This window comes from Podarcis tiliguerta (genome assembly GCF_965153285.1).
Source record: "Podarcis tiliguerta genome assembly, chromosome: 1".
Lineage (NCBI taxonomy): Eukaryota > Metazoa > Chordata > Lepidosauria > Squamata > Lacertidae > Podarcis > Podarcis tiliguerta.
The window spans coordinates 6,915,781-6,939,964 of NC_139534.1; the positions used below are offsets into that span (position 1 = coordinate 6,915,781).

The 24,184-nt window shown below is 44.9% G+C and overlaps 1 protein-coding gene across 1 annotated transcript in view; it reads left to right on the forward strand.

Moving 5' to 3' along the window:
• The window catches only part of KLF7 (KLF transcription factor 7), a 93,722-nt gene that overhangs the window by 50,211 nt on the left and 19,327 nt on the right, over positions 1–24,184 (forward strand). Inside the window, exon 3 of the mRNA XM_083402722.1 lies at positions 2,988–3,597. Within this exon, the coding sequence (XP_083258848.1) occupies positions 2,988–3,597 (610 nt within the window). The remainder of the gene's footprint in view (positions 1–2,987; positions 3,598–24,184) is intronic.

A 24,184-nucleotide genomic window follows, 5' to 3' on the forward strand; every position in this document is an offset into this window, starting at 1 on the left:
CCTTGCAAGAGGCCCTCTTAGTAGTTCTGTTTTCTCCCGAAGTTCACCTCACGCCTACTAAGAGCAGGGTCTTTCGTGTGGTAGCACCTGCCTTTGAGAATATGCTTCCAATAAACAGCAGACCATGCACCTTCCATCCTGGCATTTATGCTCACCTGTTTACTCAAGGCTTTCACTGCAAGGTGATCCATCTATGTTGATACAGTAATTTGATACTCCAATTTGCAATGTATTTTGAATTTGTTTTATGGACGCAACTGTTTTATGGTGTTCACCACCATGGTGGTTTTCGTAAGGTTGACGGTAATTTTTGCAAACAGATAAATAATAAAATAACAACACCTCCTTCTCATGCCCCATTTGGGGGCCAGGGTGGTGGTGTTATGCCAACAAATTTGTTTTATAACATAAGCTTGGCAACTGGAGATCTTGTTTTTTTGTGTGTGTGTTTTTTACTTGTGATGTCGGACTGAGAAGGAAGAAGGTTATGCAAGGTATTTGATGTTTTCCGGAGCAGCAAAATTGCATGTGAAGAAAGAATCTCTGTAATGCATGAAAAAGCGTCAACTTGTAGCAAAGAGCAGGTGGATGAGAATTGGGGTTCAAAGGAGGACAGCCCTTCCTCATTTTGTTTTGCAGATATTTTATCTGTAGTTCTTCTCTAATGGCACAGACGAAATGTTAAAGACAGAAGAATTCTGTGAACTGGAAGGCTAAAGATAACAATGCATATTTGGCTTCATATAATTAATTTGCAGAGGACCCCTGGGAATGTAGCAGGCAGGTTGTGCTGCTTTCACAACAGTCTTCCAGCACAATCCCACACAGGTTTACTCAGAATTTTGTCTTGCTGTGTTCAGCGGGTTAGTAAGTGTGCAGCCTAATTCAGTAGCAGCCACCGGCAGCACCTGGGGAAAAATACTGATATCTGAACTTCGAAATCATAGCAATCAAAATGCAACAAATTGTTTCATTCGTTCCCACCTCCACTTGATAAGCATTGTGCTTTAAAACGTAAGCAATCTCTTAAAAACTTCTTTTTTTTAATGGATACTTTCTGTATCCTGAAAATAAACCCAGCCTTATCAGAACCTTGTCTAGCCATGGAGTGTGTTGGGGTTTTGTTCCTGTTGTTGAAAGCTGTATCTTTTCCACTCTGCCCCGTTCTTTTTCCCTCCCCACCCATCCAACCTTTTGAGTTTTCTCCCCCTCGCCACCACCCCATTTTTTTATTTTTTAAGGGAGATGGCCTTGAGGAGGTGGTTTTGTGTTTCAGAAGCAGAAGGCAAGGCTTGACCAGCTGGTATCTTGAACGGACACAGGTGCAAGGACCACAGGGGGTGGGATACAAGAATAATTATAGGTTTCTGAAGCATCAGGCCTTGCCTCGAAGGGGGCTTGCGGAGAACTGTTCTTTATGGAAAATTAATGACAAGGCTCGAAGTCTGTCAGGACCACTATGGTTGTCATAAGAGGAGTAATGCCTTAAAGGGACAGCTCCCCCCCTTGCCCTCTCCACAGGACGTTCAAAGACCAAACCCAGCATTTTAATGTCCAGGCAGTGGAGAATTCAAATGACTGGCGTTAGACATAGCCTCCACACTTGCTAACCTAGGGATTACGTGCTCTTAAGAGTTTTCTGTGCAGCAGAGAGTAAACTGACGCCAGGAAAAGAGAGGGGGGGGCAAATATTTCAGCCCTGTGATAGAAAGAAGGAACATCCTAATACAGTAAGCCCTCAACTTACACAGAGGCAGCGTTCCAGGGATAGCGCCTGAAGCCAAAATCAAGTGTAGTCAAACCGTATTGAGTGCAATGGCGGGTGGGGTTGCCAAAGAGTTTTTTTCTCCTCTGCTCAGTCCCGCTTTTTATTTTTTGTTTTGTTTGTTTGCCAGGCATGTAAAGCTGAATGCACACACATTAAATGTGCATAGAATACTTACTGAATTCTACCGGGGGGGCGGGGGAGTGGACCTTACACTGGTTTGTATGTTATAGCAACTCCTATTTTCTGGGTGTTTTTTCCTTGACTACTTAGCATTGCGTGGAAAGGCTAAAATGTAAAAGGCTGGACTATATAAATGGACTGTTACAGCACTTTAGATACCCCACTTTTCTGTCCCGGTGGCCTGGCATTTACACCAACAGCCAGCGGTTCCGAGCAGAGCCTCAAGGAGCTTTCCCTGCTGTTTCCTCTTGCCCTGCTGAAAGGAGCTATGAGCCACTGGGCCGAAAGCAACCTGGTTTGCACTGCAGAGGAGCCCTTCCTGTGCCTCCCACCCCACAGAAACTAAAGCTTCCCCTGTTTGGCACAGAGGTATTTGTGCCAGGACCCCAGAGAAGATGCAACTGCAGCCTGCGAATAGTCTGCTTGTGTGCTAAGCAAACATTTTGGGTGGATTGGGGAGGGGAAGGAATTTGACTGATTGTGGCGCAGCCTCCTAACGTTTGGGGGTTGGTTCACAAGTGGTTGCTCCTGGGGTTGCTAGGCAACTGGAAAGGGCCTCTGCTGTCCTCCATCTTCCTCCCAGAATGGAGAAGTGGCACTTGCAGCTGTTATTCTGTAGGGAAATTCATAGAATTGTGGAATTGGAAGGGATCTTGAAGGGTCATCGCGTCCAACTCTCTGCAATGCAAGAATCTCTTACCCAACATGGGTCTTTGAACCAACCACCCTGAAACGAAAAGTCTTGTGCTATACCGACTGAGCTATAGCACAGCAGATAATTTATTTCTCCTTCCTTTTCTTATGACTGTTTTGGCCTATCCATATGCTTCCGCCAATTAGGGAAGGGATGGGGCAGCTGTGGCCCTCCAGATATTGCTGAGCTACACTTCCCATCATTCCCTTTGGCCTTGCCAATGATGGGAATCGAGTGGTACCTGGAGGGCCATGGGTTCCTTATTCCTGTGTCTGTCTTCTGTTTCAAGGCAGTGGCAACTGTTGGGTTGGTTGAACTAATGACGTCTTCCTTCTCTGTCTGCAGACATGCCTTGAGCTGGAACGCTACCTTCAGACGGAGCCCAGGAAGATATCGGAGAGCTTTGGTGATGATTTGGACTGTTTCCTCCACACTGCCTCCGCTCAAGACACAGAAGACACCATCCAACAGCTAGACCCCCTCTTGTTACCTGTAGACATGAGTCCTTGCGACAAGAATTCCAACATGGACGTTATCGTCTCGCGGGACAAACTCTTGTCCGAGACTTGCCTCAGCTTGCAGCCTACCAGCTCCTCCACAGAGGGCTATACTGCCGTTAACCAGGCCCAACTCAACGCAGTGACCTCACTAACGCCTCCCTCCTCCCCTGAGCTCAGTCGCCATCTTGTAAAAACCTCACAGACTGTCTCCGCGGCGGATGGCACAGTTACGCTGAAGTTAGTTGCAAAGAAGACCGCCCTCAGCTCTATCAAAGTCGGTGTGGTAGCACCGGCCAGCACAACAAAGTGTGCGCTTAGCGATAGCGAGCAAGGAGGGACGGGGGCAGATGCTTTGCCGGAAAACAAGAAGAGGGTTCATCGCTGTCAGTTTAATGGGTGCCGGAAGGTTTATACAAAGAGCTCGCACTTAAAAGCGCACCAGAGGACTCACACAGGTACTTACGTTGGGTGCTTGGGTCTCGTGCTTGCTTGTTTGTTTGTTTGTTACTTTCAGAGTTGGAAGTCCCTAGATGAGAGTTGTCTATTGGAAGATGGTTTGGAGCAATGTGTTCCATGTGTTTCTGAAGTGCGGGGTGGGAATTTGCTATCTGAGTATGACCTTGCTTGCGTGGAGGACCCATGAAAGAGTCTCGGGTTTCGCTGCATTTGGTACACGTTTCAGAATTCCCCCAAAACACTGGGGATTCAAAGCCTGTGTTCACATGTAATGCTCTGCCACATCTTCTGGTTTACTGTGAGCAAGCAGCATTTGCAAAACACGATCTCCAAGCGAACAAAGCAACCAGGGCTTCAACCATGATCGTGAGTTTTTAGGTAATGGAAAGCCAAGGTTTACTGGTTTGTTCACCCCACACATGCCAGGGGAGGAGCAAAGTGAGAGCATGTTGGGAGCACATTGTTTGTGGAATCTGGATTACTGTTTCATGCAAACACAGCCAATGTGGTGCACAGGTCATCGGATGTGAAAAGCTTTTTGCTATTTGAACCATCTAGATTTCCATATCTTGGTCACAGAAAGCACCTCCAAGTATAGCATATATTCTCTCCGTGAATGATGCGGATTAATGTAGTAGGATTAATGCACTGTCAATGCTGTTAGCTTGAGGGGGTGAGTGAATTGGCTTTATTTCACACCTGGTTTATGAGTCTGGCAGTTCTTTGATGGAATGAGTTGAGGACAGAAGAGTGGGCTGGATTCTAATCAGTTTAGCTTTGTAATGGTCGCATGCATTTCAAGTGGTGAAGTCTGTGAACTAATAGGATTCTGTAAAAAACCTTGAGGGAAACGGCTTTAGTCCCATTGTCAAGAGAAATGTAAACTTCGAAAGACCTGCACCCTGGTTCCCATCCCACAAACAGTTGACGTCTGGACAGCAGACTTGGCAAACACACAGGTCACAGACTGGGCTGAGACATACTGTATTTCTGTTTAAACTATAGTGATTATTTATAAAGGTGCATATATATGCTTAGGCTGGTAGTTGAAATGACACTGCTCAGTGTGCTTAGAAATGTCACTTGTGCCGGGATCAAGGAATTTTTCTGTGCGGTGGTGTTTCTATGCCTTTGAGCTGGGGCTTCCTCTCAGTATCTTAAGAGTACTTTTTTTAAAAAAAGGTTTCAAATAATTGCAAAGAAACACCCCAAAACTTGAGATGTGCCCTTTCCTAGGAATAATTTTGTGCTGTTGATTTTGCATCATCATCATTACCATGCCATCACACTTGTAAAACACCCAGTGGCGTAGCGTGGGGGGTGCAGGGGGGCCGGCCGCACCGGGCACAACATCTGGGGGGGGGGGCGCTCGCACTCGCAGCTCTCTGCCCCTACCTGGCTCACTCACTCTCTCTCACTGCAGTGCTGGCTGTGCGAATCCGATCCGAGCCGCCGGGTCGCCGGCCACTGTGGAGGGGAGGGTGCCAGGCATGCGGTGCGGTGCAGAGAGAGAGCGAGGGACTATCTGGGGGAGGGACAGTGCAGCGGGGGGGGCGCAAATTACTTGCCTTGCCCCGGGTGCTGACAACCCACGCTACGCCACTGAAAACACCACCCCCTTAATTCTTTCCAGAGTAATCTTGCAAGGTCATTGCTTCTTCCCATGCTCAGATATGGCAGCTGCCATAGAGTGTTTTGCCCAAGGCCACAGATACCTATGGCTGACCACAGGTTTGAATCCAGGTGTCCCAGTCAGAGTTTAGTTTTTTGTCTAGCAAATTGTATCCTCTTCATGTAGAGCTTTTCGCTGTGTGAGCTACGTCACATTAGAAATGATTTTAGACATTCGAGGAGGCCCAAGGTATAAACCTCTAGCTGAACTCTACAGTCTTAGTATGCACAATGTGGATTGCAAAAGAATTTCTCAGTGGAAGAAGGGAGAAAATGACATATTGAAATGAGTGAGCTTTTAAACACCCAGTTCTCCATCAGTTCTTTCCCCTCTAAATATTCAGATTACATGAGTTGAGCTATCCCGTCTTCTTTCTCTACACTCTCTCTACTCTCAGAACATTTCTCAAAATAATTACCGTATTTTTTGCTCTATAAGACTCACTTTTTCCCTCCTAAAAAGTAAGGGGAAATGTGTGCGCGTCTTATGGGACGAATGCAGGCTGCGCAGCTATCCCAGAAGCCAGAACAACAAGAGGGATCGCTGCTTTCGCTGCGCAGTGATCCCTCTTGCTGTTCTGGCTTCTGGGATGCAGAATATTTTTTTTCTTGTTTTCCTCCTCCAAAAACTAGGTGCGTCTAGTGGTCTGGTGCGTCTTATAGAGCGAAAAATACGGTACTCTGCAATTGATTAATGTCTCTGCTCTCTTTCTCAGCTTTCCTCATGAGGATGATACAGTTCCATGACTGCTGTGCTATTTTTTGCTTCTATCGGAACCGCTGAGTCAGTTTCCTCAATTTTGCTGTTGAACATGCAGTCTTTGATGATAATGCCACCATGCCATTAACATGTCTTTATACAAGAGAGTTCCTAGAGATAGGTTTCCACCCTTATAAAGATAAATTTCCTGGACTAGTAGAAATTAATATTATGCAGAGGGTTTTCAAAGACTGAACTATTCGCTGTGCCGTAGAGTTTCTGCATTGTAGTGGCTTAAAATCATCTCTTGTTCAAGGACCACCTTGGCCACATGCTTTCCATGTGGTGCTGGGGAAACTGTGGGTTCCTTTCCAGCAGCACACCAAACCATGGTTTGCTCTAATAATAATTTAAAATCCAAACTATTAGCAAAATGATGCTCATAACTATGTTTTGTCAGTTTGGACATCACACACCAAAGTGCTCATCATGGAGCTGGCAGTTGATGGCATGATGGGAGTTGTAGCCCAACAGCATCTGAGGGCTAGTGGTTCCTCAACCCTGGTGTAGATGACTGAACTAGATGGACCGATGGTCTGAATCCATAAAAGGCAGATTCTTGTGTTCCTAACGTAAAGTGAAGTTCTCTGAACTCCCTAAAGTGCTATATAATCCATGTTTAGTATTAGTGCTTCTCATGCCACAGGAGGTAATAATTTCAGTTTACTCATAAGTTGTAGATGAGCACTGTTATCTGATTGTGGCACACTTTGGTCCATCATCTTAGGTTGATATTTGAATGGTCTGGTGTGAGAAGAGCAAGGGGGTTGGGTTTCATGGACATTTGGTGAGTCTAGTTTTCAAACCTGATACTGGTCAGATCGAGACTTCCTGGCAGCAGTCAACTAGCAGCGGAAAGCTGTGTCGTGTTCTAGGTCATCGGGAGGCAGGCTTCAGACATGCAGGAGTAGAACTTCTTTGAACAAAAGGTGAAACCAGGTGTAAAAGAATGACTTCGGGGAGTGGACACACCCTTGAAATTAAGGTTCTGGCATGATTCCTACTGAGCTTGTACTCAGAAGTAGAATCAGTATTTAGTTTCAGAACTGAACTCCGTCTTTCCTGGCCCTGTTCTAAGCTTTGTTCATTTCATTTAGTGAGGCGAGATGCTTTTTGTAGCTTTCAGTTGGGAATTTCCCTTGCCATTCAAATGCAAATCACCCAGATCTCTACCAGTGAATCCCAATCTACCTTCTGGCTCCCCCAGCTCTGGGCCACACCTTTCAGCCTTGAACAAATTCATCGGAAAGAGAAAGAAGGTCAGTGGCTATGTGCAGGATATAGCCCTCCTATACGTGTTGTCCCTGACACCTTCACATGCTAGATACATAGAATGAAGCACCCTCTCACCTCACTTGTGTAGTTACATTTCTGGACCTATTGCAAATGAGATACTGGGCTGGGTAGGCCCACAAGTCTGACCCAGAACAGCTGTGCTTATGTTTACATGGCTTGCCTTTCTCAATCTGCACCGTCTGATCCCTCTCGACAATAAAGCTAGCATTACTTATGCAGGAAGAGAGCTAAATTGCCTCCAAAACCAAAATAGGAAGTATTAAAGGGGTGTGGTTTGGAAATTTTGGGGTGTATTGTCAGGATCCCAAGCACACGTACCCAAGATTACAGCCACGGAGCAGTTATTTTGCTGGCTCCTTTGTCTTTCCACGCAGCCGTAGCTTCTTGGAACCATCATCAGCGTAATACACTGTCAATTGTGAACATGCTTGGCAGTGCCAATGGCTGCCAGCCACTTGGCTCAGTTGACAGCTGAACTGAAGGTCTGAAAAGATTGTGAGATATTATTTTTCCCTTTGGCTGCTGGTAGCGCTCTCATGTGCAGGAGAAGAGGAGGCTCTGTGTGGCTTAATTGCTCCGCATCTCTACAATAAAGCGGAAAGACAAAGGCTTCTCTCTCCTTGAACATAAGTGGATGGGTTTCTTCTGCCATGCAGTGTCTCAAGCAATCATCTTGCAAACTCTGGTGGACGGATGAGATTTGCTGTAGGGCGGCCTTGGGGGTGACCACAGAATGCACCCTTGATTTTGCCTGTGAAGATCCATATGCATTCCACCGACTGCAAAGTTGACAATCTCTGTGCAGGGGGAAGAAAGCAAAGCACAAAACACCTGGTCCCTTGCTGTCAAGGGGACTGAAGCAGGCAGAAGGAGACGGGAGAGGACAGAGAGAAGGGGAGGATTTTCCCACTTGATTTGATTTATTATATTTCTGTGCTGCTTTTCATTCAAATGAACCTCAAAGCGGCTTACTGACAGCAAAGAACGAGAACCCAACGGAACACAGTAAAACATCACAAATACAGCTTAAACCATATAGAATGAAACAATGACAATCTATAAAACACTGTCAACAATTTTAAAAAGTAAGCTGAACGTCACAATTAAAGCAAAAGTCATATGATTAACAGATCAACACAGCATTTATAATCTATAAAGCAATGCTAACATTCAGAATATAGCAATCAGAAAATAAGCTTAAGCGCTGTTAAGTTCATACACACCCTCTCCACACCCCTATGACTCGTAGTCTTCCGCTCTGTTAAAACGCAGACACACATAGCTCAACGGTAGATCATGTTGTGCAAACCAAGGGTCCAAGGTCCAAGGCAGGGCTCTCAAGTGACTCACATCTGAAACTGGTGTGCCACTACCAATCACTATGGGCCAGATGGATCCATGGTCTGACTTTGGCACGAGGCACAGGGACGCGGGTGGCGCTGTGGGTTAAAGCCTCACCGCCTAGGGCTTGCCGATCAAGAGGTCGGTGGTTCGAATCCCCGTGGCGGGGTGCGCTCCCGCTGTTCGGTCCCAGTGCCTGCCAACCTAGCAGTTCGAAAGCACCCCTGGGTGCAAGTAGATAAATAGGGACCGCTTACTAGCGGGAAGGCAAACGGCGTTTCCGTGTGCGGCACTGGCTCGCCAGAGCAGCGATGTCACGCTGGCCACGTGACCCAGAAGTGTCTCCGGACAGCACTGGCCCCCGGCCTCTTGAGTGAGATGGGCGCACAACCCTAGCGTCTGTCAAGACTGGCCCGTACGGGCAGGGGTACCTTTACCTTTACCTTTACAGTTGTAATATTGTAATTTCTGAATATTGTAATTTCTGGCAAATGAAGAGTTTGGGATGCAACTGTTTGGTGGAGCCACTGTGTTGTAGGGAAAGGAGTTTAATTCAGCTGAGCAGAACAAGAAGCAGATCCTTCTTTTTAATTATTTTGTTGGTCTCAGTTAACTGAAGGGGTTGTTTTTTTAAAGTGGTGGTGCTAATTTATGTTGCGCCAAGGAGACGTTGCTAAGGACGAACGTGCAAAAAGGTGGGACCAGATTTTGGCCCGGAGTAAAATGGAGAAGTCGCTTGTCATATGGGAAGAGATGTGCGAAAGAGCACTCTAGGTGGCAGAGGAAAGTGAGGTCTGCAGTCGGGAGGAAAAGCACCTATTTCGTGGGTGTGAGGAACTGAAATAGAACTGGTACTTAATTGACTGGGGGCATAAATCTAGCTTTAACACATTTGCCCCCTGTTTTAATTGCATGGCAGATACTTCTGCAAGCAGTGACAGTTTGGCTTCTTGGGGGGGGGGGTGGAAGAGAATTTTCCAGCCCCATCTCAGCAAATGCCACTGAATCAAGTGACAGAAGGAGAGCTAATTTAGGTTGAACAAAAGCAAAAAAAAAATAATGTAATTCACAGAGTATAAATGTGTCATTGTCTAAGAAGGGAAGCAAGATATTTTGATGGGGAAATGTGCCTTAAAAATTAAATGAAGACCCTTCTATGGAAGGGTTAATTTGGCTCGAGCCTCAATTTGAATCCGAAATGATGCTTAGAGCAGCACCTTGTAGAGACTTGCAGTGCTTTTGTTGCAGAAACAAAATGGAATGGGGAGGCAGCTTGGGGTCTGGGCTTCGTCTATTCAGAAGCAGCAACGTGATGGAAGAGTGGGGTGACTGATGCAACAGGGAAGCAACACTGGTTCAAGAAAGAGTTAATGGCAGCAAGGAGGGGGCAGGCAGGGGGGAGCAGTCAGCTGAGCCCCAGGTGAGGCAGGCCTGTCAAGATGGTTGATGAGGAGCCTTATCCTGTTGGGATCTGGAATCCAGAGTGACCACCTAGGGAGTCCTAGCAGGGGATGGGCGCCTGAAGATGTAAAAAAGAGAGAGAGAGAATGGAGAGTAAAGGGGAGGTAACGAACATTAATGGCGTTTGTTAAAATGGCATAAATTATGCAAAGGAACCAGGCCTTGGGCTCAGTTGCCAACATCTATGATTCCTTGAAGATGAAAGGGACTTGGGGTGGGTTTTTTTGCTTCATTTTAACTCACACGGCGGCTCAAGCAGCATAACTAATTCCAATAAACTTTGGTGCAAACGCAATGCACTTTTGAAATGGCTGTGCGGAAAAGGAATCCTTGATGGGATGCAGAAAAATGACTCAGAATCGTTGTGCGGATTTTTGTTGTTGTTGTTGTAATATTTTTATTAGGGTTTTTACATAGAAAGAGAAAACAAAAAAAGAAAATACAAAAATACAAAAATACAAGAACAACAACACAGAAAAAACAAATAAAAACTATTCCTTGCATTTACTTATTTCCCAGACTTCCCCACACCTCCCCTCACTGTATTCCAGTTCAAATATTTAGTCAGCAAATTCCTTCCCTCTATCTTAACTTAGTCTTTATCTTAATATCTTAATGTGTCTTAATCTTTTCTTAATATCTTAATATATTAAACCTTTTAATTTTACACCTTTTAACCTTCGAATTTTCCATAGTCCTTCACCACTTATTGCTAATAACCTTTTAACCTCCATCCGATGTCATTCTAACATTTATTAATCTTATAATATTTCTGTAAATAGTCTTTAAATTTCTTCCAATCTTCTTCCACCGTCTCTTCTCCCTGGTCTCTGATTCTGCCGGTCATTTTTGCCAATTCCATGTAGTCCATCACCTTCATCTGCCATTCTTCCAGAGTGGGTAATTCTTGTGTCTTCCAATGCTGCGCGATAAGTATTCTTGCTGCTGTTGTGGCATACATAAAGAAAGTTCTATCCTTCTTCAACACCAAATGGCCGACCATGCCCAAGAGAAAGGCCTCTGGATTCTTCGGGAAGATGTATTTAAACACCTTTTTCATTTCATTATAGATCATTTCCCAGAAGCGTTGTGCGGATTTTATGCCCTGCAAACCCGTATCTTTGCACTAGGGCACTTGCCTCCTTAAGCGCTCAGAGAGGCATGTGTTGATGGTCACACCAACAAAATGTCCATTAAAAATGGGGCGTTGGGGTGAAGGGGCCGTTGTTGGTAGGGCTTACCTTCCATGTGCATAAGGCCTCACATTAAATTCTTGGCATCCCCAGTTTTTTAAAGGCACACAGAGCCGAGGGTGGGAGAGCGTTCTCTCTGCCCAAGACCCTAGAGAGCTGCGTAAACAAGAAAGACAACTAGGACTCAGCTACACAGCTTCCAATAAAACATTTAAAGTGTGTTTTGAATGCAATATACAATGTGACGCTAGATAGCAATGGTGAGTCTTATGGGAAAATTCAGTGTGGGTTTTTTTAAAAAACAATAACGCTTAAAAAGAAGAAACATTTTCAGAGCGGTTTTTATTTGTGTGTAGATTGCACCCTACTCTGACCGTGTTAGGCAAATAAAACTGATCAAGAGTTTTGGATTGGGGAGAATATATTCATGGGGCCGAAACCATCTCTTTGGGAGTACCAGTGGCTGCCAAGAATGTGCCGTAATGGGGCAAAGATTCTGAACTGCAGTGCGTCAGATGCCTCCGGTGAGCAGCGCACAGTTGCTTCATGTTTTAGGGAAGCCACATTTGAACAAGTTTCCTGCTATGTGTATTATTCTGTGCATCAATCTAGCGTGTTCAATATGGGGCAGTGGATACTGGTAACCCTGCGTAGCAACCTCGCCACATTGGTAATATTTAGTCTTTTGTGTTCGGTCTGATGATTGCATTTTTTCAGACACAGATCCACAAAATATTGGTATCTGCTTTTAATGCTGAGCACTGCTTGCTAACAGACAAGGTCATAAATAGACTTTTGTTGGATAAAATGAAAAGAAAAATGCAAAATCATATAAAAATCTATATTCTGGCTTTTTTTTGTGCCTACGTGCTACTCAGGGCAGTTAACAATTGAAACCCATCACAACATACCATAAAATTCCTCCTAAAATGCATTATAATAAAGGCAATTGCAGTGAATAAGATGGACATCAGATAAAAAGCATATCTATCCAATAAAACAGACGCTTGCCTAAACAGGAAGGTTTCTGCCGTGTGGTGAAATAATGTAAGAGTGGTGGTCCAAGCTAGCGGTTACCATATTGTGAATGATATTCTAAGAAAAGCTTATACATTGGGCTGAAATACTGACATCTCGCTGCTCCTTATTTGCTGGTTTTGCAGCTGTTGGCTTGTCATATATCCAGAGCTCTTAGTGCTAAAGCGATGTTGAAACTAAAAGCTCTTATTCCTTTTTTTTTCCTTCTTAAGTTCTCCTAACCTCTCCAGGGACAAAAAAATAATAATGGCAATTTAAAGCAGCAGAGAGTTGTCAATTAGGGCAAAAGAAAAGAAAGTAATGGTTTGAATGAGGGATGGGGGGGGGGAGAAATGTGAGGGAAGAGTGTGTCGCAGACAGACTTTTGCATCCTGTTGCTAGGAAACCACATCAGCATTAAATACAGTGTGCTAATTGGCTAGCTTGTCAGTGCCTGGGTACCAGCCTGGGCCTGCTACACAGCTGCTTCTGCTGTCTGGTTGCTAGGCAACTGCATCTTCTCTCCCCCCCCCTTTTCTTCTGGCACCTAATTGTCTACTTTTGCTGCTGGTGTTGCTGCTGGGTACCAGTCTGGGCCTGCTGCTCTGCTGTTCTCCCGAGGGGCTGAGTTGGAGGGGGGGGGAAGGATATGTCAGCAATTAATGGAGCAGAAGGGCACATTCTGCAGAAGGCCTGGCACCTGTGTCTCCTAATTCTCTCTCCACCCCCAACAAAATCCTTCTGTTCTTAACGCACATCAGGTGCCTCAAGCTTCTTTTTCTGCTAAGCTTACAAGAACGGGCTTTAAAAAGGAATTGGAATTGAGGAAGCTTTGTCCCTTTCATGAAGTGACTAGCAGGAGAGGATAATGTACCTTTTCTCAGTGTGCGTTGTGTCAGTGGGCTAGGCGCGATGAATCGTTGCTTTCCTGCGTATGGGCTTGTGAGGGGGTGTGATAATTGAGTGCGGGTAGCTTAAGCCCTCTGAGACATTTTACTCTTTCTAAGAAGCCTTCTTTGCCCATATCGAGGGAGAGTCTATTTTTCCTTATTTCGTTCTCCTTTTCATGCTTCACATTATATGCAGAATGACATGTGAAGGTTGTCACGGACACTTAAGTGACAGAGCCACTTAGGATGTTGATGTAGGTAAATTGATTGAAGCAGCTCCTTTTCATTCCTTAAATGGGAACGACCGGTAGCTGCCACACAAGGGGCCGCCTGTCTCCACTCAGACGTGCGCATTGACCATTCCATGGCTGCAGCATGAAGCAGTGACTGGTGTTTGCGAGCTCTCACAAATCCAATTCCCACAGAAAGGATAGCATTCTGTCCCCTTATGTAGAGTTTTTCAGTGGAGTCGATTCATTCAAATGTTGAGTAATCAAGTACAGTGGTACCCCGCAAGACGAATGCCTCGGAAGATGAAAAACTCGCTAGACGAAAGGGTTTTTCGTTTTCTGAGGTGCTTCGCAAGACAGATTTTCCTAAGGGCTTGCTTCGCTAGACGAAACAGCCCTGCCTCTCGTGTCATGGCGACGGTCACTGCACGCACGCACGCTCGCTTCCCCGCTCCTCCGGCTCCCTCCCACCTTCCTGCTAACGGCTCCTCCGGCTCCCTCCCACCTTCCGGCCGACCTTCCGACCTTCCGGCTGCCTCACGATGCTGCCCACCGCCCTCGCATGCTCCCCTCAGGAGCCGTTGCTGCCAGCAGCCAGCGTTGCAGCCGGAGTCACGCTCCTGAGCCCCGCCGCCCTCCAGCAGCCGCGTTGCGTGGTGTCCACAAGGTGCGGGTGAGTCCAGGGACCGGCTGCGGCAGCTGCCCTGCTTCTCCCCACCCCTCCCCGCTGTGGTGCTTCGCAAGACGAAAAAACTCGCTCTACGAAAAAACTCGCGGAACGAATTAATTTCGTCTTGCGAGGCACCACTGTAATGTGTGAATTAACCCCAAACGACAAAGCGAAATTGGCTGCAGCAAGGCTTTATACCCGTGCTGAAGGGCTCAGAGAAGGTGATGTATAGGTATCCTGCCCCCATCCCCAGAAGGAGTCCTGGCTTTCTATGGTTACAATCTTCCTGCCACATGTATAAATCGCAAGATCCCACAAAGTAGCATGCTTGAAAGGAGAGAAGGCATTTTCTGGAGCAGAATTCCGGGGGCTCGATTCATAATACGGGTTACCAGCAGGATGATGCAGAGTTCTTGCCATTCCTGTTTTGTAGTCAATCATACTATTCATTTGTTGTTGTTTAGTCGTTCAGTCGTGTCCGACTCTTCGTGACCCCATGGAGCAGAGCACTCCAGGCACTCCTGTCTTCCACTGCCACCCGCAGTTTGGTCAGATTCATGTTTGTAGCTTCGAGAACGCTGCCCAACCAACTCGTCCTCTGCCGTTCCCTTCTCCTTGTGCCCTCCATTTTTCCCAACATCAGGGTCTTTTCCAGTGAGTCTTCTCTTCTCATGAGGTGGCCAAAGTATTGGAGCCTCAGCTTCACGATCTGTCCTTCCAGTGAGCACTCAGGGCTGATTTCCTTCAGAATGGATAGGTTTGATCTTCTTGCAGTCCATGGGACTCTCAAGAGTCTCCTCCAGCACCATAATTCAAAAGCGTCAATTCTTTGGCGATCAGCCTTCTTTATGGTCCAGCTCTCACTTCCATACATCACTACTGGGAAAACCATAGCTTTTACTATACGGACCTTTGTTAGGAACTTTGAATTCAGAACAGCCTTTCAGGCCAGTGTTAAGCATGGGATGTTGCTGCTAAATCTGCCTTCAATGGGCATTTTTGTGGCTTTAGGTGCCATTGATCTGCCTGTCAAGTCTCTCAACTACAGGCTGTGTGATATTCCATCTCAGGTAGGCGTTTTGATTCTACAAAACTGTGTGGGAGCAAATACGTTGACGGAAAAGATGGCCGCAGTGGTGGTGTGCTGCTTTTCCTCTCACACGTCTGCCATGTTTCTCGTCTTCATTTTTCAGATTAATGTGCATGCGTGAATTGCTGTTGATGGTGTTTGCCAAAATGGTACCGTACACCATTTCTCTCTCTAAATAGGAATGGTACAGTACCCCAGCCACCTTTGTAAAGAATTGCACTTTTTCTTACCTGATGAAATCAACTAGAGGCACATTCAACAATGAAAGAATCTCAAAAGAAACCGAAACAGATTTTTCTATTAGTTTCACTGTGATTGGTTCAAGAATGACACACATACCTTATGCTCGGGTTATATTTTTTATCTCCAAATCTATCTCTCTTTTAAACAGCTGAATTTGTTTGTTTGTTTGTTTGTTTGTTTGCTCTTTCTCTCTTTGTCAAAAAAACAACAATTTGTTCCATCTATGAATCCTACTTTTACATAATGTGTTTTAAGATTAAATGCAAGTCCCGGGGGATTTCACATCCAGGATATTAGAGGGAATGATTGCATCGTCAATCATTAACTTACTAGTACTTTGAAAAGGTGAAATTATTTCCATTTCTAGCTTTTGGAAATGGAAAACACTAAGGTTATAACATAAAACTGCATACCTTCAGATTTTTAAAACTCAGCTGTTTGTTGAATTTGTTTATAAATCCATTTATGGCAAAAACTCACTTCAGAGGGTTTGGGCCAAGATATAAATCTGTCATGAGTATGAATGTTAAATATATTCTGGGGCACACCAAACTAGAATAACCTTAATACTTCAAGATAATTTGGAGCAATTTTAATTTATAGAGCTTCCATTTTGGTACATTTGAAAGACTGTCTTCCCTCCACCCCTATGTTGGCACGTATATGCTTCAAACAAGCCATAGTTTGGCTTGTTGTGTCATCCAAAAGTGGACTTTGGTTTACTTCAAAACCTAGAAAGCCAGAAATAAACGAAGAATTCTAAGGACTGTGCAGGCAGTCACATTCATGATTAAACTATGGTTTATTACAAACTTTGGTTTATTGCTACATATGAACACGACTCTTACCGATAAGGCAGGTGAGTATTATTTCTGCGTTGCAGGTAGAGGGTCTGTGCTGGGCTCTTGAGTGAAGCAGAGATTCAAACTGAGATTGCCTTAGCTGGCTGAGTATCTTAGCTGTTACACTACGCCATGTGATGATCGGCTGAGATCACAGTGAATCACGAGGGGTGTTCTATATCTCTGGTGCTACTTTATCTCTTCTTTAATGCCTCCTTTTAATTGATTGTTTGTATACGTATTAGAGGGACGCGGGTGGCGCTGTGGGTTAAAGCCTCAGCGCCTAGGGCTTGCCGATCGAAAGGTCGGCGGTTCGAATCCCCGCGGCGGGGTGCGCTCCCGCTGTTCGGTCCCAGCGCCTGCCAACCTAGCAGTTCGAAAGCACCCCTGGGTGCAAGTAGATAAATAGGGACCGCTTACTAGTGGGAAGGTAAACGGCGTTTCCGTGTGCGGCTCTGGCTCGCCAGAGAAGCGATGTCACGCTGGCCACGTGACCCGGAAGTGTCTCCGGACAGCGCTGGCCCCCGGTCTCTTAAGTGAGATGGGCGCACAACCCTAGAGTCTGTCAAGACTGGCCCGTACGGGCAGGGGTACCTTTACCTTTACCTTTACCTATACGTATTAGCTGTTTTTGTGACCTTCGTTGGTTTATTTTTTTCATTATCTTGAACAAAAGCAGTAGCAAATAAATGGCTCAATAGTGGGGGTTTTTTAGGTCTTTGATCTGAAAAGTGCCCTTGTTTTGGCACCAAATAGAGTCTGGTCTGGTGAGTGGAGGAGGAAGAAGAGCTGTCTAACAGAGTCTCCATGGCACTTTACTGTCTGCTAGAAAAAAGCAGCATTAATCTTGAATTTTGAACAAATGGAGCTGCCTTATACAGAACCAGACCATCAAATTCAGTATTTTTCACACTGGCAGTAGCTGTACAAGAAATCTAGTTGAGGGTCTCTCCTCACAGTCCTCCTACCTACAGACTAACTGGAGATAAAAAGGTAAAGGGTAAAGGGACCCCTGACCATTAGGTCCAGTCGTGGGCGACTCTGGGGTTGCGGCACTCATCTCGTTTTATTGGCCGAGGGAGCCGGCGTACAGCTTCCGGGTCATGTGGCCAGCATGACTAAGCCGCTTCTGGCGAACCAGAGCAGCACACGGAAATGCTGTTTACCTTCCCGATGGAGTGGTACCTATTTATCTACTTGCATTTTGACGTGCTTTCGAACTGCTAGGTTGGCAGGAGCAGGAACCGAGCAACGGGAGCTCACCCCGTTGCAGGAATCCGAACCGCCGACCTTCTGATCGGCAAGCCCTAGGCTCTGTGGTTTAACCCACAGCGCCTCCCGCATCCGCGTCTCAGGTATCTGGAGATACCTGAGATTAAATCTAGGCATATGCTCTGAACTTAATGTTCTTCTTTTACCAGAAAGCTACAGATTGTGTATGGATGTGGATAGAAAACAACTGCGTAGAGGGTTCCCCCATTTTTAAATAAATTGTTTAATTTTGTTAAATATATACCTGAAGAGCCTTGCATTTTGGAAACTTGTGTCCTTGCTTGTCCTGCTGTGCTCATGCAGAGGTGGACAGCTGGGCAGGCGAAGTTAGTTAGAAAAAAAATATCTGTAGAATAGCAGTAATGATGAGCTTGCTTCTACAGAGTTGTTGGGATGGCAAACACAATCTTCAAAGCTCTTTTTCAATTGAAAGCACAGAAATTATAAATAGATCAGAGCCGCTTCAGTTCTAAACAGGTGGGTGTAGGTGGATATTATATGAAAGTAACTTGCCCTCTTTTAGCTTCCTGATTTTATCCCGCAACAGCTCAGAAAAGTAGTACAGTATGTGAGAAAGCAAGAATAGATGTTGAATGTTCAGCTCCTAGGCCCTTCATGAAAGCAACTGCTTCTTTTTCAAGATGCTACAGAATGGGACGTGGGTGGCGCTGTGGGTTGAACCACAGAGCCTAGGACTTGCCGATCAGATGGTTGGCGGTTCAAATCCCCGCGACGGGGTGAGCTCCCGTTGCTCGGTCCCTGCTCCTGTCAACCTAGCAGTTTGAAAGCACGTCAAAATGCAAGTAGATAAATAGGTACCGCTCCGGCGGGAAGGTAAACGGCGTTTCTGTGCTCTGCTCTGGTTCGCCAGAAGCAGCTTAGTCATGCTGGCCACATGACCCGGAAGCTGTACGCCGGCTCCCTCGGCCAATAAAGCGAGATGAGCCCTACAACCCCAGAGTTGCCCATGACTGGACCTAATGGTCAGGGGTCCCTTTACCTTTACAGAATGGCTATATTGTGACTACAATAAAGCAACCTCTCAGAATCCATTTTCTGCACTCGTTCCTTAAATGTTTATTTCTTCTGCTCCTTTTCTGTAAAACACAGCACAACAGTACACAACGTGACAAGATACGAGAAGGTCCCAAAGATTTAGCACTTATGAAACCCAGATTGCAATCTGTGGGATGCACTCCTTGCCATAAGAAATTTAAATTTAGATTATTATTTTCCTGAAGGCCATTGCACTTATCAGAGGGTGAGATAACCAAGTGATGCTTTCTTTAATTGTTTTCAGGGAAAGGAAAGCATTAATGAGATATTATGTAATGAGATGGTCACTGTTCCTTTTCCTTGCATTTTGCTTTGAAGTTTTGACGAGCTGTCAAGGGGGGCAGGGAGCAGCAAAATCTTGGCTGAGGTCTGAGGGTCAAGGATTCCTTTAGACAGCGGCTTTTAAAGGTCACATTTTCCTTTGTCTTTCTGTTTTGTCCTCTGCACTGCATACAGTATGCAAGCGTGCAGCGCCGGGGAACACAAGAGACACTGTCTGACATTTGGCAGCAAGGCAGCTCCTGTTACAAAAGAAAAGAATCTGAAAAGAAGGCTAGTCTCAGTGCTTGGCAAAGCTACTCTGGAATGCCCCGGGAGCTCAGCTATCATAGATGTTGGAGGGATATCTGACGCTCAAATAAGTCAGAATACACTCCAGAAGGCTTTAACAGCGTCCGTGCAATGGGTTTCATGCAGCACTGCTGTCAAGATTATCCATCTTGGGTCCTATTTTTCAGCTGGTATCGCTGAAGGCCACCCCAATTAGTGGCAGCAAGATATTTTGTTTGTTACGTTAGATCTTGGATCGTTGAATTGGATACCAAGGGAATTATTCACTTCCATGGCAAATCAGTGTTGGAAAATCTCAAGCCGCTGTAGAAAACGATGGATCCTTTATCCTAGAAGGAAGATGGCTAGGAGCTGGGTTGCTTCAGTTTCTGGACTAGATGGGGTCTGATAAGCTAGCCTGGTCAGGAACTACACAATGCTGTCTCCAGCGCCTTCCCTTTATGAAAGTTGATGCTTTTATTCATGTCTTCATGAGAATAGGTGTGCATTCTCCTTAGCGAGATATATCTGGCAGGGAAAAAGACCGCGAATAAAAATGAAAATATTGGTAGATAATAAAGAGAGAGGGGGCTTTTCCCTACTGGATTTAAGCATATACTATGAAGCGACGTGTTTATTGTGGCTCAAAGATTGGATAAGATTGGAAAATAGAGACATCTTGGACTTGGAGGGCTTCGACAGTAGGTTCGGGTGGCACGCGTACTTATGGTACGGAAAGGTGAAGGCCCATAGAGGCTTCCTGAACCATGTCTTTAGAGGACCAATATTCCAAGCATGGGAGAGAAATAAAAACCTGCTGGAAAGGAAGACACCTTGGTGGATTTCGCCAATAGAGGTCCTAACTGTTAAAAAAAACCAATATGGAAGGGAAGAATGCCACCTACGAAGAACTTATACGGAAAACTGATCAAGGCATAAAACTCAGACCATATGAAGAGATAAAAAATTGATTTACTGGGTGGATTCAATACCACCAGGTAAATGATTTGTTAAAAGAAGACAAAAAGAACGTAGGGTTTGAAGATAAAAAAAATCTAAATTTAGTATAGAAATCATAGAAGGTAAAAATAAAATACTGGCCAAGCTTTATGATATCCTACTGGAGTGGTACACAAAAGACGAGGAGGTGAAGGAGGCTATGACTAAATGGGCAGTGGATATTGGGTATAATATTGAATTTGAGAAGTGGCTGGAATTGTGGAATATTAATATGAAGTTCACGGCGTGTATGGTACTAAAGGAAAATTTATGGAAAATGATATATAGATGGTACCATACGCCAGTGAAGTTAGCCAAAATCTATAGGTTGAAGAACAAGAGGTGTTCATGAGAATAGGTGTGCATTCTGTTATTTTGACTGATGACCTGTCCTCAATCCCAACAGGTCAGGGAGCAGTAGGGTATAAAACCATGCATCTCCCTGCTTCAGTAGGTTGGCAGTTGAAAGGCAAGTCCGTGCTTCATGTAGCTGATGCTGTTCCTGGATACATGGTGTTAAGCAGTTATTTTCTGCATAAGATATAGTTTACATAATAGGTGCATCTTTTATAAACCAGTGTCAGAGAGCCACCTCCCAGGTCATTTGTTGCACAAGGCACTGGAGTAAATAACGTGTTGCTGGAGCAGTTGTGTGCAAGGTGTATAATATACAATTTCTGCCCCGCTTCGACATTATTCTGCTTTTTTAAAATTATTCAACCCATATGAAAGTTGGCATTTTTATGTGTACTTTTAAACTTATTTTAAAATACTGGAAACCCAGCCAGATGGGTGCGGTAATAATAATAATAATAATAATAATAATAATAATAATAATAATAATAATGATGTCTTAAAACATGCATTTCAAAGTGTGTTTTGAGCCGGAAACTGTGTTACAACATTTGGGAAGGCGTGAGGTCTGGCCTAAAAATGAGCAATCTGTTTGTCCTCGCTGTTCTGCTTTATTTTAAATTGCATTAAGACACATACCTTTTACTGTACATAGGGGAGGGCATTCTTCTCATGCTCAAAGGCACTCATGAGCACATATGTATTGACATGTATTTTTAAAAATATATATATAAATTTTTATTAGTTTTTTAACATAGCATTTTCAACAGTAATTAAACATACTTTTATATCTTATTCAATTTTTTTGACTTTCATCAATCCTGCCTGAAAATTTTCCAGTCTAATCTCTTAGTATGCATTTCTTATCTTCCCTATTACATTTCAAACACATAACCAATATCTCTTTGTCTACTTTGTAACACTTCATATATTTCTCCTTACAAAACTTCTTGTAGTCCTACTAGCATAATTTGTTGATTACAGTTGCTCTTCAAATAATTCATATACTTCTTCCAATCTTCTATAAATCTCTGGTCCCGCAGGTTTCGAATCCTTCCTTTCATTTTGTCCAATTCTGCATAGTCCATTAATTCCGTCTGCCATTCTTCTTTCGTCGGAATTTCTTCTTGTTTCCATTTCTGGGCTAACAATACTCTTGCCGCAGTTGTTGCATATAAAAACAACTTAACATCTTGCCTATTAATGTCCTGACCTATAATACCAAGTAAAAATGCTTCTGGTTTTTATAAAAATGTATATTTCAGCATATTTTTCATCTCATTATATATCATTTCCCAGAAGTTCTTTACTTTTTTACATTCCCACCACATATGATAAAATGTTCCTTCTTTTTCTTTACATTTCCAACATTGTATGTATTGACATGTCTTAGCAGTTTTGAGCCATTGAGAACTCAAACAACAACCTAGAACTCTACCCCCCCACACTTCCCCCCTCACTTTCCCCTAAGGTTGTTGTTGTTTAGTCGTTTAGTCGTGTCCGACTCTTCGTGACCCCATGGACCAGAGCACGCCAGGCACTCCTGTCTTCCACTGCCTCCTGCAGTTTGGTCAGACTCATGCTGGTAGCTTCAAGAACACTATCCAACCATCTCGTCCTCTGGCGTCCCCCTTCTCCTTGTGCCCTCCATCTTTCCCAACATCAGGGTTTTTTCCAAGGAGTCTTCTCTGGTGGCCAAAGTATTGGAGCCTCAGCTTCACGATCTGTCCTTCCAGTGAGCACTCAGGGCTGATTTCCTTCAGAATGGATACGTTTGATCTTCTTGCAATCCATGGGACTCTCAAGAGTCTCCTCCAGCACCACAATTCAAAAGCATCAATTCTTTGGCGATCAGCCTTCTTTATGGTCCAGCTCTCACTTCCATACATCACTACTGGGATGCAAAATGGAACAGGGTTGCTGCATCTTCACCTGTTGTGTGGAAGGGTGAGGATTTCAGCAGGTGTAGATGGAGTCACAAGCTACACCTGCTGAAATCCCCTCGTCCCCCATAACTTTAAAGGCACAGGAACCTCTTCGCATGATCCGGCTACCCTGCTTTCTCATTTATTGCCTTGAGAGACGAGATCACTTGACTGATGGGCTGGTGGATCAATGGGTGTTTGGCTTTGCTACACCTGCTTCAATTTTGTATAGAGTTTCCTTTCTGCATTGCTCTGCCTTTCAGTTTTAGATCACTCTCTCCCCCTTTCATTTGGAAACCCATCTGAGCTGAGGATAAAAGGCTCCGGTTGCTGAACTGTAGGAGATATCTCTGCCCATTCTCTTCATCTGCCTGTGCCAGATTTCCACTTTATCTTTGGAGTAGCAGAGCCTAGCTTGCAATCAGTAATGTTTCGTAAATGACTAACCACAGAAAAGCCTCTCTCTTTTTGCCTTCCTTGGGCCCTGATGAGAGATGCTTATGTTAGCTTCATTATAATTGGGGGGCTTAAACTGGAGATTAATTTGGGCCTGTTTCTCCCGTCTTCATTTGCCCACTCCTTGGACATGTGGTTTCTCTTAGATTTGGGCTATAAAGCAATCAGATCTCCCATTTCTCTCCTTGCTCTTGCTAATAATAAATAACATCAGTGTTTAGGATTCAAGAAGCCTGTCACTTGAAGGCAGTGGCTGTGAATGAGCTTTAAAGGGCATCTTTAAGGTGATTTCCAGTATTTAAAAAAATATTTTCCTCTTCCCTGGTGCTGACAGTTCCTTATTAAGGAAGCAACAATGAAGACTGTTCTTCTTTTACTGTGTACTCTCTTTTGCTATTGGGCCCACCTTTGTTCTTGCTGAGCTGCATACTGAACGTATAGCTGTGTATTGAATACTGTGTGTGTTTGGTTTCAATATCAGGATTCTTTCTCATGTTAAAATACGCAGATATTGGAGCCGTCCACTGTCTGCAGCTAGGTGCTGTCTGAATGACAACTAGATTGGAGAAAGGAGATCTAAGCTGAAAGGATGCTGTACCATTCGCGGGTCGTCCTCCCTCTGGTTTGGATTAACACCATCTTTCAAAGAGCAGAATGCTTTGTCAGTTGTGATGGTGACAAGCACCTTGGCAGACTTTTGCAAGAGCAGGGGAGCAAACATGAAATGACAGTATCTCTCTGAAATATCTCTGTGGTACACCTGGTTTCATCCCACAGAAGAAGCATCATTGCCTGCTGTTAAAATCATTTGCTTCTGTTGCAAATCAGGTCTCATTTACCGTATTTTTCGCTCTGTAGGACGCACCGGACCATAGGACGCACCTTGTTTTAGAGGGGGAGAACAAGGGGAATTCTCCCCCTCTCTGCTCAGCGCCCCTTCAGCGAAGCTGCAGGAGAAACAGAGCCCCTTCCATTTCTCCTGCCGCTTGGCTGAAGGGGCGCTGCGCAGCTCTCCCTCTCTGCTGAAGCCAGGAGAGTCTTGCTCTCGTGGCTTCAGCGAAAGGAACCCGAACGCTGCGGAGCGCAGCGGGAACTCGCACTGTGCTCCGAAGGCTTCAGGCAGCTATCCCTGAAGCCTGGAGAGTGAGAGGGGTCGGTGCGCACTGACCCCTCTCGCTCTCCAGGCTTCAGCGAAAGCAATGCGAAGCCTCTGGAGCGCAGGGGGAGTGCTCCCTCTGCGCTTCGGAGGCTCTGCATTGCATTGCTATCGC